Below are 12844 nucleotides of genomic sequence, written 5' to 3'. Positions count from 1 at the left end.
ATATAGACACCTAGGACAAACAAGCATTGGAAATGCAATAGGTCTCGCAATAACGCGAGTCTGAACTATTAGCATTGTAAATGATAATGCCCTTTATTTTTGCGTTCTGGTTTTTGGAACATAAATAAAAGGTTTTGTCATTTACAAGGCCTATAGCTTAAATTTGCGTTAAAACGAGACCTATTGCATTGCAATGGTGCTGCTGAGTTTTCTCTGAATCTGCACTCTGAATCTGCACTCTGAATCTGCACCCACAATCTGCACCCACAATCTGCACCCACAATCTGCACCCACAATCTGCACCCACAATCTGCACCCACAATCTGCACCCACAATCTGCACCCACAATCTGCACCCACAATGTGTGAGTGGCGTTGCGCGTGTGAGTGGCGTTGCGCGTGTGAGTGGCGTTGCGCGTGTGAGTGGCGTTGCGCGTGTGAGTGGCGTTGCGCGTGTGAGTGGCGTTGCGCGTGTGAGTGGCGTTGCGCGTGTGAGTGGCGTTGTGCGTGAGTGGCGTTGCGCATGTGAGTGGCGTTGCGCGTGTGAGTGGCGTTGCGCGTGTGAGTGGCGTTGCGTGGATGATAGTGGGCTTGCGTGGGTGTGAGTGGCATTGTGTGTCTGTAAGTGTTGCTGTGTGGGTGAAAGTGGCACAGAGCCTTTGATGTGGCCTGGCGCAGGAGAAATGCTGCTGCTGCTAATTAAATACAAGAGCGGCCGGGAAGCGCCGGGAAACACAAGTACGGCCGGCCACATAATTAGGGGAGGAGAAGCCGCACAGCACACGCTGGGAGAAGCCCTTTGATGTGCTGTGCGGCCGCGATGCGCGCTCTGTGCTGGGGGAGGGCTATTTCGCGGCAAGATCAAACAAAGGGTGGGAGGGACATTGAGGAACAGATGGCCATGAAAGTGTATGGGCCAAAAGCGCGTGCCTGTGGCCACGTGCACTTGAAGAAAACGCCACGAAAAAATGCGGTGGTTTGACAATCAGTTCGAGCACTTGAATTCTCGCCATTTCCCATTCCTTCGGAATGGTAAAGGACGAGACCTAAAAAACATCCCAACTACAAACTCCCACTGCAAAGGGCAGACCAACAACGGCTGGCCGTCCAAACCTTTCAAAAAACAACACTGTGAAGGGAAAGCCATCTTCCGACTCCTAGTAGAGGCAATCCGGGTGGGGACAGGCAAATAGTACAAAGAGTCCAGGTACATGCCTGCGCCTCACGTAGGGTAACAAATAAAAGATGCCCACCAGAGGCAACTGGCATCAAGCCAATCCCAGGCAACCACTGCAGCGCCCATTCCATACATAAACCCCAGCCTTGTCCCGACCAGAGACAAACAAATCATGCACACTATACGCCCAGGCTCAACCCAGTATCCACAACCATATACCAGAAGCAAAAAAAGACTGTGGACTTATAACAGGGAGGCCAATCCACCCAGGGCTAAGCTCCCCGAGTCAGAGGCCGCTGAGCGATGATTCAAAGAGGTGTCCATGCCAGTCTCAGTCTTTTGTGAAGATACTATTGCGGCTACAGCTAGCAGTGCAGCTCTGCACTCGTGCTCCATTTGGGAGTAGTAAGGCCTCTGCAGGGAGGACCTCTTAGTAGGCCATTTAAGCCGTCGCTTGGTTCTCTAAGTGTCCCGGACTTCACCCAGGAACCCAAGAGCGGCACACCTGCCTTGAGTGACTCCAACCATGGCCACACCTCTTCCAGAGTTTCTCAAAAGTACGTATTGCTATCTAGTATGATACAGAGTCTGGCAAGGAACACCAAGGAATACTGTATGCCTTCTTCGCAGAAAGCTTTCCAATCTTCCCCAAAGGACGGACGCTGTGCCTGCACGTTGGCATTAAAGCCCAGGAACACCAGCGCCTTACAAGTTTCAATTGCATCGAGCCCTCTGTAAAATAATGTCTTGCTTCCTATAATGAAGTCATCTCGCCACCACCGGCCTAGGGGGTCTCCCCGCTGGCAGGGGGTAAGCCAGCACCCTATGAGCACTTTCTAGGGCAAAGAATTTCGTGAGGTGGTCGGGTGCAACTGTTGTACTAAACCAATTTTCTAGGAAAGACACCATGTCTGTTCCTTCAACACCCTCAGGGATTCCTAGCACTCTAATGCAGTGAGATCTTCCACTTTGCGGTCTGTTGATTGTTGCTCGGGGAGAAGTTCCTCTACTAACTGTTCTACGTTTTTGACTCGATCCACTAGTTTGTGATGTTCTGCCTGCAGTAGTTCAAGTCCTACAGCTACCGCACCAATGTCCTGTTGGAGGATGGTCTTAGTGTCCGCAATAGCATCCAAGACCCTGCCCAGGTGACAGTGGATTAAAGCATCATTAACCTCCCCATCTTCCTTTGACCCGGATGGTGGGAGTGAGTTTTCTGTCTCCAGCTGCAGGCTCCCTGTTTAGATTTAGATGTGCCCATCATTGCAATCAGCATTACACAGAACCCAAGTGGGGACAGAATTCGGCTGGTTCAGTAAATCAGAATGTGACTCTAACCTAACTGATCTGTGATCAGATGTAATTGGAAGGTTTTTCCACATAATGTTCTCTACAGTGCTTCCTCCAGGCCCTGACCTAGGCTCACACCCCTCACTCCTCCTCAATCACTTCCCAGGAACCATGCAGCAACCTCCTCAATAACTAGGCCCACTAGGCCCCGACTCAGGCCCGGGCCACCCCCGCCTTCCGCAGCTGCAGTGCTACTATAATTAATGTAGCCAGAAGCCACCTGCATTTCCAGGAATAAACTGCATCCAAGGGTAATCTTGATGAAGCTTACACGTGCCACCTGCCCCTCTTACCAATCCCAGGCGGCAGGCACAGGCCCCACAGCTGAGGTCGATCTCCGCAAAAGCGGTGCATCGCAAAGGTGACTGGTGGGCAGCACATGCACCACCACCATGAGCGAGGACAAATCTTCTGCTTCACCTCTGGGCCACCTGAGTTCAGGGACACCACCAGGGCCCTGCACGGCTGGCAAGCACAGCATCTTCCACCGTAAGCCACATGTCCACATTGTTCACACCAGGGAGAGCAGGCCCCAGGCCGGGACACAAGGCATCTTGTCATTCTGTAGTAGGCTCGCCCGGCCCCAGTCCAGATCACGAGCCCTCTCACCTGTCGGCAGGTCACAGTCAACCCGGACACCGCAGCCGCAGTCTTGATATGCGTCGGAGAGCCCGCCGGCAAGGGGTAATGACGTCCTGGGGGGTCAGGGGTTGTCTGTGACGGGGGCCCCAGCAGCTCCTCCGTGTGAATCTCGGGATCGGAGCCCCCAGACAGGCTCTGCATAGCCCCAACCAGTGCCTCTGTTCGCCTGCGTCATGCGGTGTAGGAGGCTTCTAAAGCCACAGCCCTTCAAGGCGGCCCGGTCAGGTATTACGAGGGCCTTCTACCACTCAGCAGTGTATGACATGGATGAGCCGGCACCCCTGAGGTTGCCCCCGGGCCAGCCACTGCCTCTAGCCATCCAGATGGGGAAGGATTAAAGTTGGGCAGGTACGGAACGATGCACTTACATGTCCGCCATCTTCTGAGAAAAAAACTGTAGTTGGTAAAAAAAATATTAAATCCATAAGGGAGTGGTTACGTCTGCCCATTGTTCCAGCCTTTCTAGAAGAATGATATGCTCGCCTGTCATACGCTGAAGTTATGTCAAGAGAATAAGGTCTTTGTTTTTATCTTCGTCCATGGAGTTGAGGAGCTCCTTCTTGATAATGAGTAAGGCTGATTCAATTCCTCTTAAAAGTCTACATACTGACTGGGGCTCCCATATTCTTGGAGCAATCTTGTTGCCTCCCTTTCCATGATCTTGCTGAAGAAGAGAGGGTTAGAGTTGGGCCAAGATAGCCATTGTTTTGGGGTCCGCTGATTTTTTTTTCTCAAGAGGAGCGGTGGAGGTAGCATGCTTTTGAGGTCCTGGAATGGCTTGAATGGAAGAGGAATATAACTCATTTCTTGAATTTCTTGTGTCTTATGTGATAGACGGAGGAGTTTGTACAGCATGAGGATGAACAAGGGTCCGCAGGTACACTGGACACTTATCTTTTTAGAGAGGCTCTGCAACTCACTGGTCTTCACAGATTGGAAACAGGTGAAGGCATATTTGAATTGGAATTTAAGACTATCTTCACAGATCACATAATGTTTTGTTTTCGGCACCTCTGATTTAGGCAACTCATTATACTAAACTTATCCTTGGCTTGGTTTTGGTGCTTTGTGGGTGCGTTTAGCATACAAAGAAGTTTAAAACCTTTTGATGGCTTTGATGTATCCCTTCCTACATATCTTGAATTAGGTTTCATCTAGTACAGCCTGAGACTTGTACCATTGCCATTTCAGAGATTTAGAACATTTTAGTTTTGAAAGGTCACTGATAAAACCCTTGTTGACTGCTTTGACACATGTCTTGGACTTACTAACTTTGACTAGGATTAAAACGTGATCAGTGGATGAGGGTTTTGAGGGAGGATAGCCAGCAATGGATCAGGGTCTGTTGTGTCAGGGATACTGGTTTTGACTGCCTTGTACATTAACCTAAATTCCTCTTTGTTCATGTCTTTGAAGTGCCCAAAAGGTGTGGGGAGTGTTGTTCATGTTATGGTGATGTCAGGTTGGGTATATTGGTGCAGACCGGAAGGAGTTTGTTTCTATGTGTTGTTCTTAACGCACCAATCCACTGAATGCCAGCTTTCTCAAACTCAAAAATGTGCAGTACTTTTTGGGCCTCCCTCTCTGTGGAGTGCCTAAAAAACCCTCTCCAACTCAAACCTCCAACGCCCATGTCAACACATGATGCGGATAGCACCAGCTTTTTAGTTGGGCACTATGCAGTAATTGTCGGAAATCTCAGACATACTGTCAAAGCTAAAACTAATTAACTAAGATAAGCCTCTGATCATGGCACAAAAAAGAAAAAAACAGAAGAAATAAGATGGAGGAGCATAAAACAGGAAAAGCCATGAATGATCAATCAGAAGAACAAGAAGATTGGTAGGTGCAGTAAAGCCTTTCGCTTGTACAAATACTCAAGTGTTTTATTAGCTATTGCAGGTGTACATCCCAGGCTGCATTCGAAGTGTGTCTGGGAGGTTCATGATTACTGAAAAAGTTCAATTTATAAAGCAGGAAAGAGCATTCATTACAGGGCAAATGTCGCAGATATTAATTATAAGAACAAAGGCTGATCCCAGCCCAGCCCAGCCCTCCGAGAATAGCCAAGTGGTGTCGAGGAGTGGACTGGTGTGCTGCTCAGGAGAAACCTTTGTTTACAGCCTGAGGTTGCCCAAAGAAGCATGAAAGGATATACGGCAAATGGTTGAAACAACTAAATTGATAAAACCTCAATGCCTGTGCATTTTATGTGGTTGCATTAGACAAGTGAATTGTCATAGTTTTAATGGATATGTAGGAACTGACCACATGTTCAGGGTATTTGAAGTCAACTATGATGATTACCTGTGCTGCAATGTACATTTTCCTTTTGTTTTGTGCATTTTCAAAAATCAATAAATTTGATTATCAAAAAAAGAATAAAGGCGGATTAGATGTAGGAGCTACAGTGCCATCAAATATCTTGCAGATACATTAGGATGGAACAAAAGTAAGATGCATACCCTGAGCTCCTGCTTGGGTTCAATATTCTTAATTGTAGTATAATAAATATGCTGGCCATACTGGTATGCCACTAGGTTCTGCTCAAGGTGGTTCTGGGCTGGGCGCACAAACATCATCCAGTTACAAAGCGACTCTTCTGACAGCTCAAACCACAGATCGTCCAGGAAGTCCTGCTCCGGGTTGCTGCCTTTGTCGAGCGACACCTTGGGCACATGGTAAAAAGGAAAACAAAGAAGATGGCATGTTAAGCCTAGTGTCAATTCCTTTGACAGTCCTCGGCACAATTATCACACTCCCCCGATTAATCTCTTTGTACGGCATTGTTTTTCCCAACTGTGATTATAATACTAAGCTGCATAAAATGAGAGTGAGAACAACGAGAGTGTGACATTTGACCTGCTAAGAAGAGAGTGCAGAGCAATCAGAAGCAGTACAGAAAATTAAATCGGTGTGAATGCCTTTAACACATTTGTAAACTATTTTTTAAACCCTTGGGTGTGGTCTTTCGCCTTTTCCATGCTCAAGTGCCGCAAACTTTACTTTGGCAACATCCTTCCTGGTTCGTTCGACACAAGTGGCTTTATACAGGTTTCTTTTATGAACCCGTTTTAAATTTCTAAGATGCACTTCCTTCATTACCCTATGCACTCGGAAGAGTGTATTTCATAAACGAAACCAGATCTATCCACCCAAAACTAATGCAGAGAAATCAGATTAGTTGCTATACCGCCCCTTTTCTGAAGAATCACCCTGTTCTGAAACATCTAACGTCATTGTAAGGTCTGTTTCATCCAAAGCAGTAGAGGACGAGGCGTGAAGCAGAGGGACAAAAATGCTTGAACTACTCGAGAAAAAAAGACATGCATTTGTATATACACAAGTGTGTTTGTTTTTCTCTTCGGTGACTTGGTGAAAACGCGATCTATTTGTGACTGGAACTGCTATGCTTCTCTTTCTTTCTTGAGGGCCTCAATGCTCCATCATCATCTTTTTAACTGCAGAAGTGGCTATTATGCTGACCTTTTTCATTTCACAGCTCCCATAACTCTGACCTAAGCCAAAAAACCTTCACCTCAACAATCAATCAAATGACACTTGGCATCCATTCACCACAAGCAACTCAATTGCCATGCCCCAATTGACATTGCTCCCCTGCAGTAAATTGGCCATATTTACCTCTCCACATTTATTCACTCCACTGTTAATGTTCTATGAATTATAGTAGCATGGCATGGTAATGTTTCTGAAATCATGCTTCTGACCCACTCAACCCGACACTTATGTACATAAAAACTGCGTCACTATACCTTTAAATGGATGTAGTTATCCTTCAGTTCGGTCCGTTTTACCAGGGGGCCTTCTACCGGACCGAACTGGGTGCGTTTAGGGATGCGCCGCTTGGAGTAAACTCCACCCAGGAACCTGTCGATGCAGAGTACCAGTGGAAGGCTGGCTCTTGCCCGGGTAAGCACTGGGCGATTGGGGATGGGATGCAGTGGGCCATGTTTAGGGCACACGGAGGGATGGGCATTATTGCACTCTTCACACCCTGTAGGAAAGAGCAAGAAACACAGGGCTCAAAGTTGTCCCACAAGTGTTACGAGTACATTTGAGTAGTTAACACGATATTTCCGAAGGAATTCACTGATGTGCACCCCTATAGCATTGCTTACATGCATTAATAAAAAAACAGCCCACATGTAAGTTATGGGTGCAAAGAATTTGGAATGAGAAAGACAGAAAGTGATCTTTATCCATTTTATAGAGATAGAAAGCATATTTGCGTTCCCTCGGTACAAGCACACACTCCCAAAGGCTAATAAAACACCCTGACCACTCAGAGGCAGAGCCACATTCTTGTAAAAAGATCATGGATCGTTTCGTTTATATTCATTTGAATATTCAAAATAACATGAGGCTTGCTAGATCCACCACTTATGTTTACAATAACCTATTTGGTTAATTAACTCACTGCACAAATCTGTTGAGATCTACAGGTTACAGGCTAAAATCAGTTGAGGAAGAGCTCTTGCTTTCGAAGGCAGAAAGATCCTGGCAGAGATAACAGTTTTTTTTTAATTCGGAGGGTATGGTATGCAAAAGGTTACTGGTGTTATTATTACTATTATTTTTACTTTTATCATTGTTATTATTGTAAATTGCACCAGCAACACGTATGCAAATGACTACACCACTAAACAACACTGTCAAACGTGAAGAGGTGTGTTCTCGTTTTCTTTAATATCTCCACGGATGAAGACATGTACTCTGCCAGTCCCACATCACTAGCAGCCAAAGAGACTGTGCCAATTCATAAAGGTAAACTTAGACCTGAAGTCTAACTTTTGACCTGAAGTCTAAGGGTCCGATTCGCAAAGGTAAAATTAGACCTGCAGTTAAACATTAGATCTGAAGCCTAGGTTTGCACTTCAGGTCTAAATTTGCACTTCAAGTCTAAGTTTAATTTTGTGAATCGGGCCCACAATTTGGATGATATAGCCTTGTTATGTAGATGAGTGGTGCGGAGTACGGTTTAGTTTCCAGATTCACCCCTTAACACCACTGAAAAATGCCCTGGCAAGGCCCCTTGACAATTAACCTTCTCCCACCCCTAGCCATGGATCATACTGACCCCAAGAAGTGGAATTGTCCGTGCTGAAGAGACAGCTAGGTGTTTCCTCGCTTCCCCTACTTCTGCACCTTTCTTCCTTCCCTGCATCCATCCACCACTTCCTCTGGACACTTGCAGAGCCCAATCTACCTGGAATTCCAATCCCAGCTTCCTCTTGCATCTATGCCCGTGCTGTTTTCCACATACCTTCCATCATTCTAGGCCTCATCCCTCAGCAACTGCAACTGTACTGTGCCCCTCCTTCCGTCCATCGTACAAATGTTCTACACTTTCGTATCCTTTCCAGAGACCCTTCCAGGATACCTGTCTCAATATATACCAAGGTGTTCCAACACTGAGGACAACATTGAGGATCTCGATCGTAAAATAAAGTCATCTCTCACACCTGGTCCAGAGACTCATCAAAGGTAACACGGACACAATCCAGAAATCTGTGTCACATGCCATGATGGGGGATTGTTGCAATTTCCATTAACTGGATCTCTTGCACACAAAAATCTAATGGTGCTACACATCCTGCAAGATACTACTCATTAAATTAATCCCAAAGCCACCAGTCCTTCATTTGTGATTAATAACCAAGCAACAAAAAACATCACCCTTTCCAGCACCTTTATTTTAAACAATTTAATTAGCAATAGATGTACTGATGAAAGAAGCAATGGTAGCATACGCTTTTGAAGTGCACCACCACCCCACACAAGCCAAACCTGATAAAAGGATGCTTGATGTCTGATTATCTTCAACTTCCTAAGGGTGGGCAAGACCCTACAGATGCAATGGAAACATGTTCTCCTTCTCTGTTAAGGCTACTGTAGCTACCATGCAAGAATCACACAAACAAGTACAAAGAAGGCACTTCACAAGCAATAATATTCTTCCAAAGTCTGAAGCCGGACTAGTAGTCCCTGCACATAAAAGGAAAGTGCTACTTACCAGTATGCATCTGTTCTTGGCATGTAGAGCTGTAGATTCGTATACTTGTGCATAGATCGCCATCTGGTGTTGGGCTCGGATATTTGCACTTTGTTTTTGTCTTGGAAGAAGTCTTTGTAGTCAGGAGGTAGGTGACTCCTCCTTAGGATGATAGTGCGCATGGGCATCGAATACAGATTGTTTTGCCATGGAGGGTTATGATCGAGTTAGTAAGAAATAGAAAAGGATGTCCATTTGTAATGTATCTAAGTAAGATAGTACTGGGACAGAGGTATCCAGGGAGGCGGGTGAGCGAGTACGAATCTACAGCTCTACATGCCAAGAACAGATGCATACTGGTAAGTAGCATTTTTCGTTCGAGGCATACGAGCTGTAGATCGTATACTTGTGCATAGACTACATAGCAATTACCTCCTTAGCGGTGGCTACCTGTATCTGTTGCAGTGGTTTGAAAAAAAGTTCTTAATAAAGCCTGGCCCACACTAGCTTGTTGTTTTGCTTGCACATCTACACAATAGTGTTTTATGAGAGCGTGTACTGTAGACCAAGTTGCTGCTTTGCAGAAGTCATCTAGGGGAATGTTCCCTAAGAATGCCATAGATGACCTTAGTTTAGGTGTGGAGTGAGCTCTAGGCAGAATGGTTAAGGTGTATTTGGCTTTAGCATAGCATATTTGGATGCATTTAACAATCCACCCTGCAATCTCGGTTTTGATATAGGATTGCCTTTATGAGTTGGGGAGGAAGCAACAAAAAGTGGTTTAGTCTTTCTAAAGGATTTTGTTCTTTCAATGTGGTAAAGCATTGCTCTTTTTACGTCTAGCGTGTGAAGAGCCCGTTCTATTACTGAGTCTGGTAGAGGGAAAAACACCGGAAATTCTACAGACTACAGTTAAGGTGGAAAGCAGACACAACTTTAGTCAGAAATTTTGGGTTAGTCCTAAGAACCACTTTGCTATGATGGATTTGGAGAAATGGTTCTTGTATGGTTAAAGCCTGGAGTTCACTGACTCTTCTGAGAGAGGTGATCGCAACAAGAAAAGCTACTTTCCAGGTGAGAAATTGTAATTCGCATTTATGCAGGGGTTCAAATGGGGGACCCATGAGTCTGCTAAGTACCACATTTAAGTTCCATACTCGAGAGGGTGGAACTCTAGGTGGGATTATTCTTTTAAGTCCTTCCATAAATGCCTTGATAGCTGGTACCCTAAACAAAGACAAGTGTTGTCTGTTTTAGAGATAGGCTGCTATTGCATCGAGATGTCGTTTAACCGCTACCGCGGTTTCCCGCTGTACGCGGGAATTTAAAAAATGGCTTGATCGTGACAAAGCCAGCTCGTCATCCGCGCACCGCAGGTAACGATGATGAGCTGGCTTTGTCATCAGCATCGAAGGGGTTAATGGATGTATATGCTAGGTTACATTGTTGTAGATGCAAAAGGTAACAGATGATGTTTTGAATAGAAGCATCTAGTGGGTTGGTTTTGTTATGTGTAAAGTAAATTACAAATCTTTTCCACTTTGCGGCATAGCAAGCTCTAGTGATAGGACGTCTAGCCTCTTTAATGATGTTTATGCAGTCTGGCGGGAGATTAAGGTTGCCAAACTCCAAGATGTCAGGAGCCAGATCGCTAGTTTTTTGTTGTTGTTTTTTCTAATTTTTTTTTATCTTTATCGTACAGCAATACAGGTTATTTCAAGTCAGGCATGAAACTGTGTGACAGTAAACTTAGAGTCTTGCTTATAATAACATTGAAACACTACCCCCCTCCCCTCCCCACCCTAACCCCCCAACCTCCCCAACCACTCCCCCTCTAGAGTCCCCAAGATAAACAACCAAGATATCAGTGAGGTCGACCAGAGTGTTCATGAATGAGTCCAGAGTTCAAAGTTCGGAATTGTACTCGCCAAGCGAGTCAGTGTCCCCGGATCGCAGGCAGATGGTCATTTTGAGTCAGCAAGATCCCCCCAACCTCCCCCTCCCTCATGCAACTCCCATGCTCCGCAGTCAACCACACCACCCCTTCCCCAACGCATTCTTACACCTGATTCACTCCTCTAACACAGCCTCAGCTCTGATTCCATCATGTTCCTCCTGAGTGTGTTGGCCAAATAGATAAGACCGCAGGGGGCCCCAAATATCCCTGGGTCGGGACCTCAATGGCAATTGTTCTGCATATGCATGTAAATGCTCCTGCCAAGTGGACATGTCATTTATCAATGCCTTAAATTTAGGCGCTCTGCCCCTGCCCCACTTGCAGGCCACCTGTCTTCAAGCCAGAAGTATGCCCATTACCAGGAATTTGCGGTGCGGTGTTTTTATATCAGCAACCAGACCCAGCAGAGCCCTGACGGGAGTCGGCTCAATGGAAATTCCCAGCATCTTGGCTAGTTCCGCAAAGACCTCCCCCCAGTAAGCGGCCACTTGGGGGCAGTCCCATGCCAAATGTATGAAATCAGCTGGACCCCGTCTACATCGGAAGCATCTATCATCGTCCCTTAGATGGAGCCTGTGCAATCTCGCTGGGGTGTGATATAGCCGATGTAAAAATGTATAGTGTAGCAATCGCAACCTACTGCTGCCAGGTATCACCTCAGTCTGAAGACACGCCAGATCGCAAGGTTGAGTTGACTGGGATCTGGATGCCTGATCTCTCCATGGTTCTGAGTGAGAAGCTTGGGTGAGAGACGTAGCTGTTGATGAGGAATTACTGATAGTTCCAAGAGGGTTGTGAACCATGACGGTCGGGCCCATGTTGGAGCAATCAGGATCATTGTGAGGGAAGGCTGTTTGAGCTTCCGAACCATTAGTGGAAAGAGCGGGAGAGGCTGAAAAGCGTAAGCAAATTTGTCTGACTAGTTCATCCATAGCGCATTGTCTTTGGACAATGGGTGTGGATACCAGGATGCGAAGCTTGGGCATTTTGCGTTTTGGTGTGTGGTGAACAGGTCTATTTCTGGGTGGCCCCACATTTGAAAGAATGGAAGCAGAACTCGAGGATGAAGTTTACATTCATGGATCTGCTGTCTTTGACGACTGAGTAGATCTGCAATCTAATTGTATGCTCCTGGAAGGTGTTTTGCAAGAAGATCTGTTTTGAGGAATTGCCCATCTCCATATACTTTGCGCTACGTGTGAAGGCTGCAGAGTGTCCCACACCCTGTTTTTGTATGTAATACTTTGCTTGTATGTAATACTTTGCTGTCATGTTGTCTGTGCGGATCAGGACAGCTTTGCTTATGAGGTGGAGTTGAAAACATTTTAACGCTAGAAAGATTGCCAACAATTCCAGGTAATTTATGTGGAATTGTTTTTGTTGAGGGGTCCATATGCCCTGAATGGAATGGGTTTGAAGATGAGCTTCCCAGCAGGTGAGCGATGCATCTGTTAGCACTATTTCTGGAACCGGGTCGAGAAAGGCCGCCCTTTGGAAAGGTTTTGTGTGTTCCACCACTGCAGAGAGCGATGGGTACGGTCGTCTACCAACACCAGATCTGTTAGCTGACCTTGAGCCTGGTTCCACTGACGTGCCAAACACTCCTGTAAGGGAAGCATTTGGAGTCTTGCATAAGGAAAGATCAGAATGCAAGAGGCCATCATCCCGATTAGCTGCATGAACACTCTCACTGGTAGTGAGTGTTG

At 46.1% G+C, this 12844-nt stretch overlaps 1 protein-coding gene across 6 annotated transcripts in view; it reads right to left on the bottom strand.

Annotated features, from left to right (window-relative positions):
* Nucleotides 1-12844, bottom strand: part of PRDM10 (PR/SET domain 10) — a 1331210-nt gene that overhangs the window by 1021780 nt on the left and 296586 nt on the right. For all 6 annotated transcript variants that reach the window (XM_078681965.1, XM_078681964.1, XM_078681969.1 and 3 more), the window contains 2 exons: nucleotides 6942-7183; nucleotides 5634-5837 (listed from right to left, as the gene is read on the bottom strand). In XM_078681965.1, the coding sequence (XP_078538091.1) occupies nucleotides 5634-5837; nucleotides 6942-7183 (446 nt within the window). The remainder of the gene's footprint in view (nucleotides 1-5633; nucleotides 5838-6941; nucleotides 7184-12844) is intronic.

Source organism: Lissotriton helveticus, chromosome 3_1, assembly GCF_964261635.1.
Source record: "Lissotriton helveticus chromosome 3_1, aLisHel1.1, whole genome shotgun sequence".
NCBI lineage: Eukaryota > Metazoa > Chordata > Amphibia > Caudata > Salamandridae > Lissotriton > Lissotriton helveticus.
The sequence above is the reverse complement of the archived record's forward strand: the minus strand, read 5'-3'. Positions and strand labels throughout refer to the sequence as shown.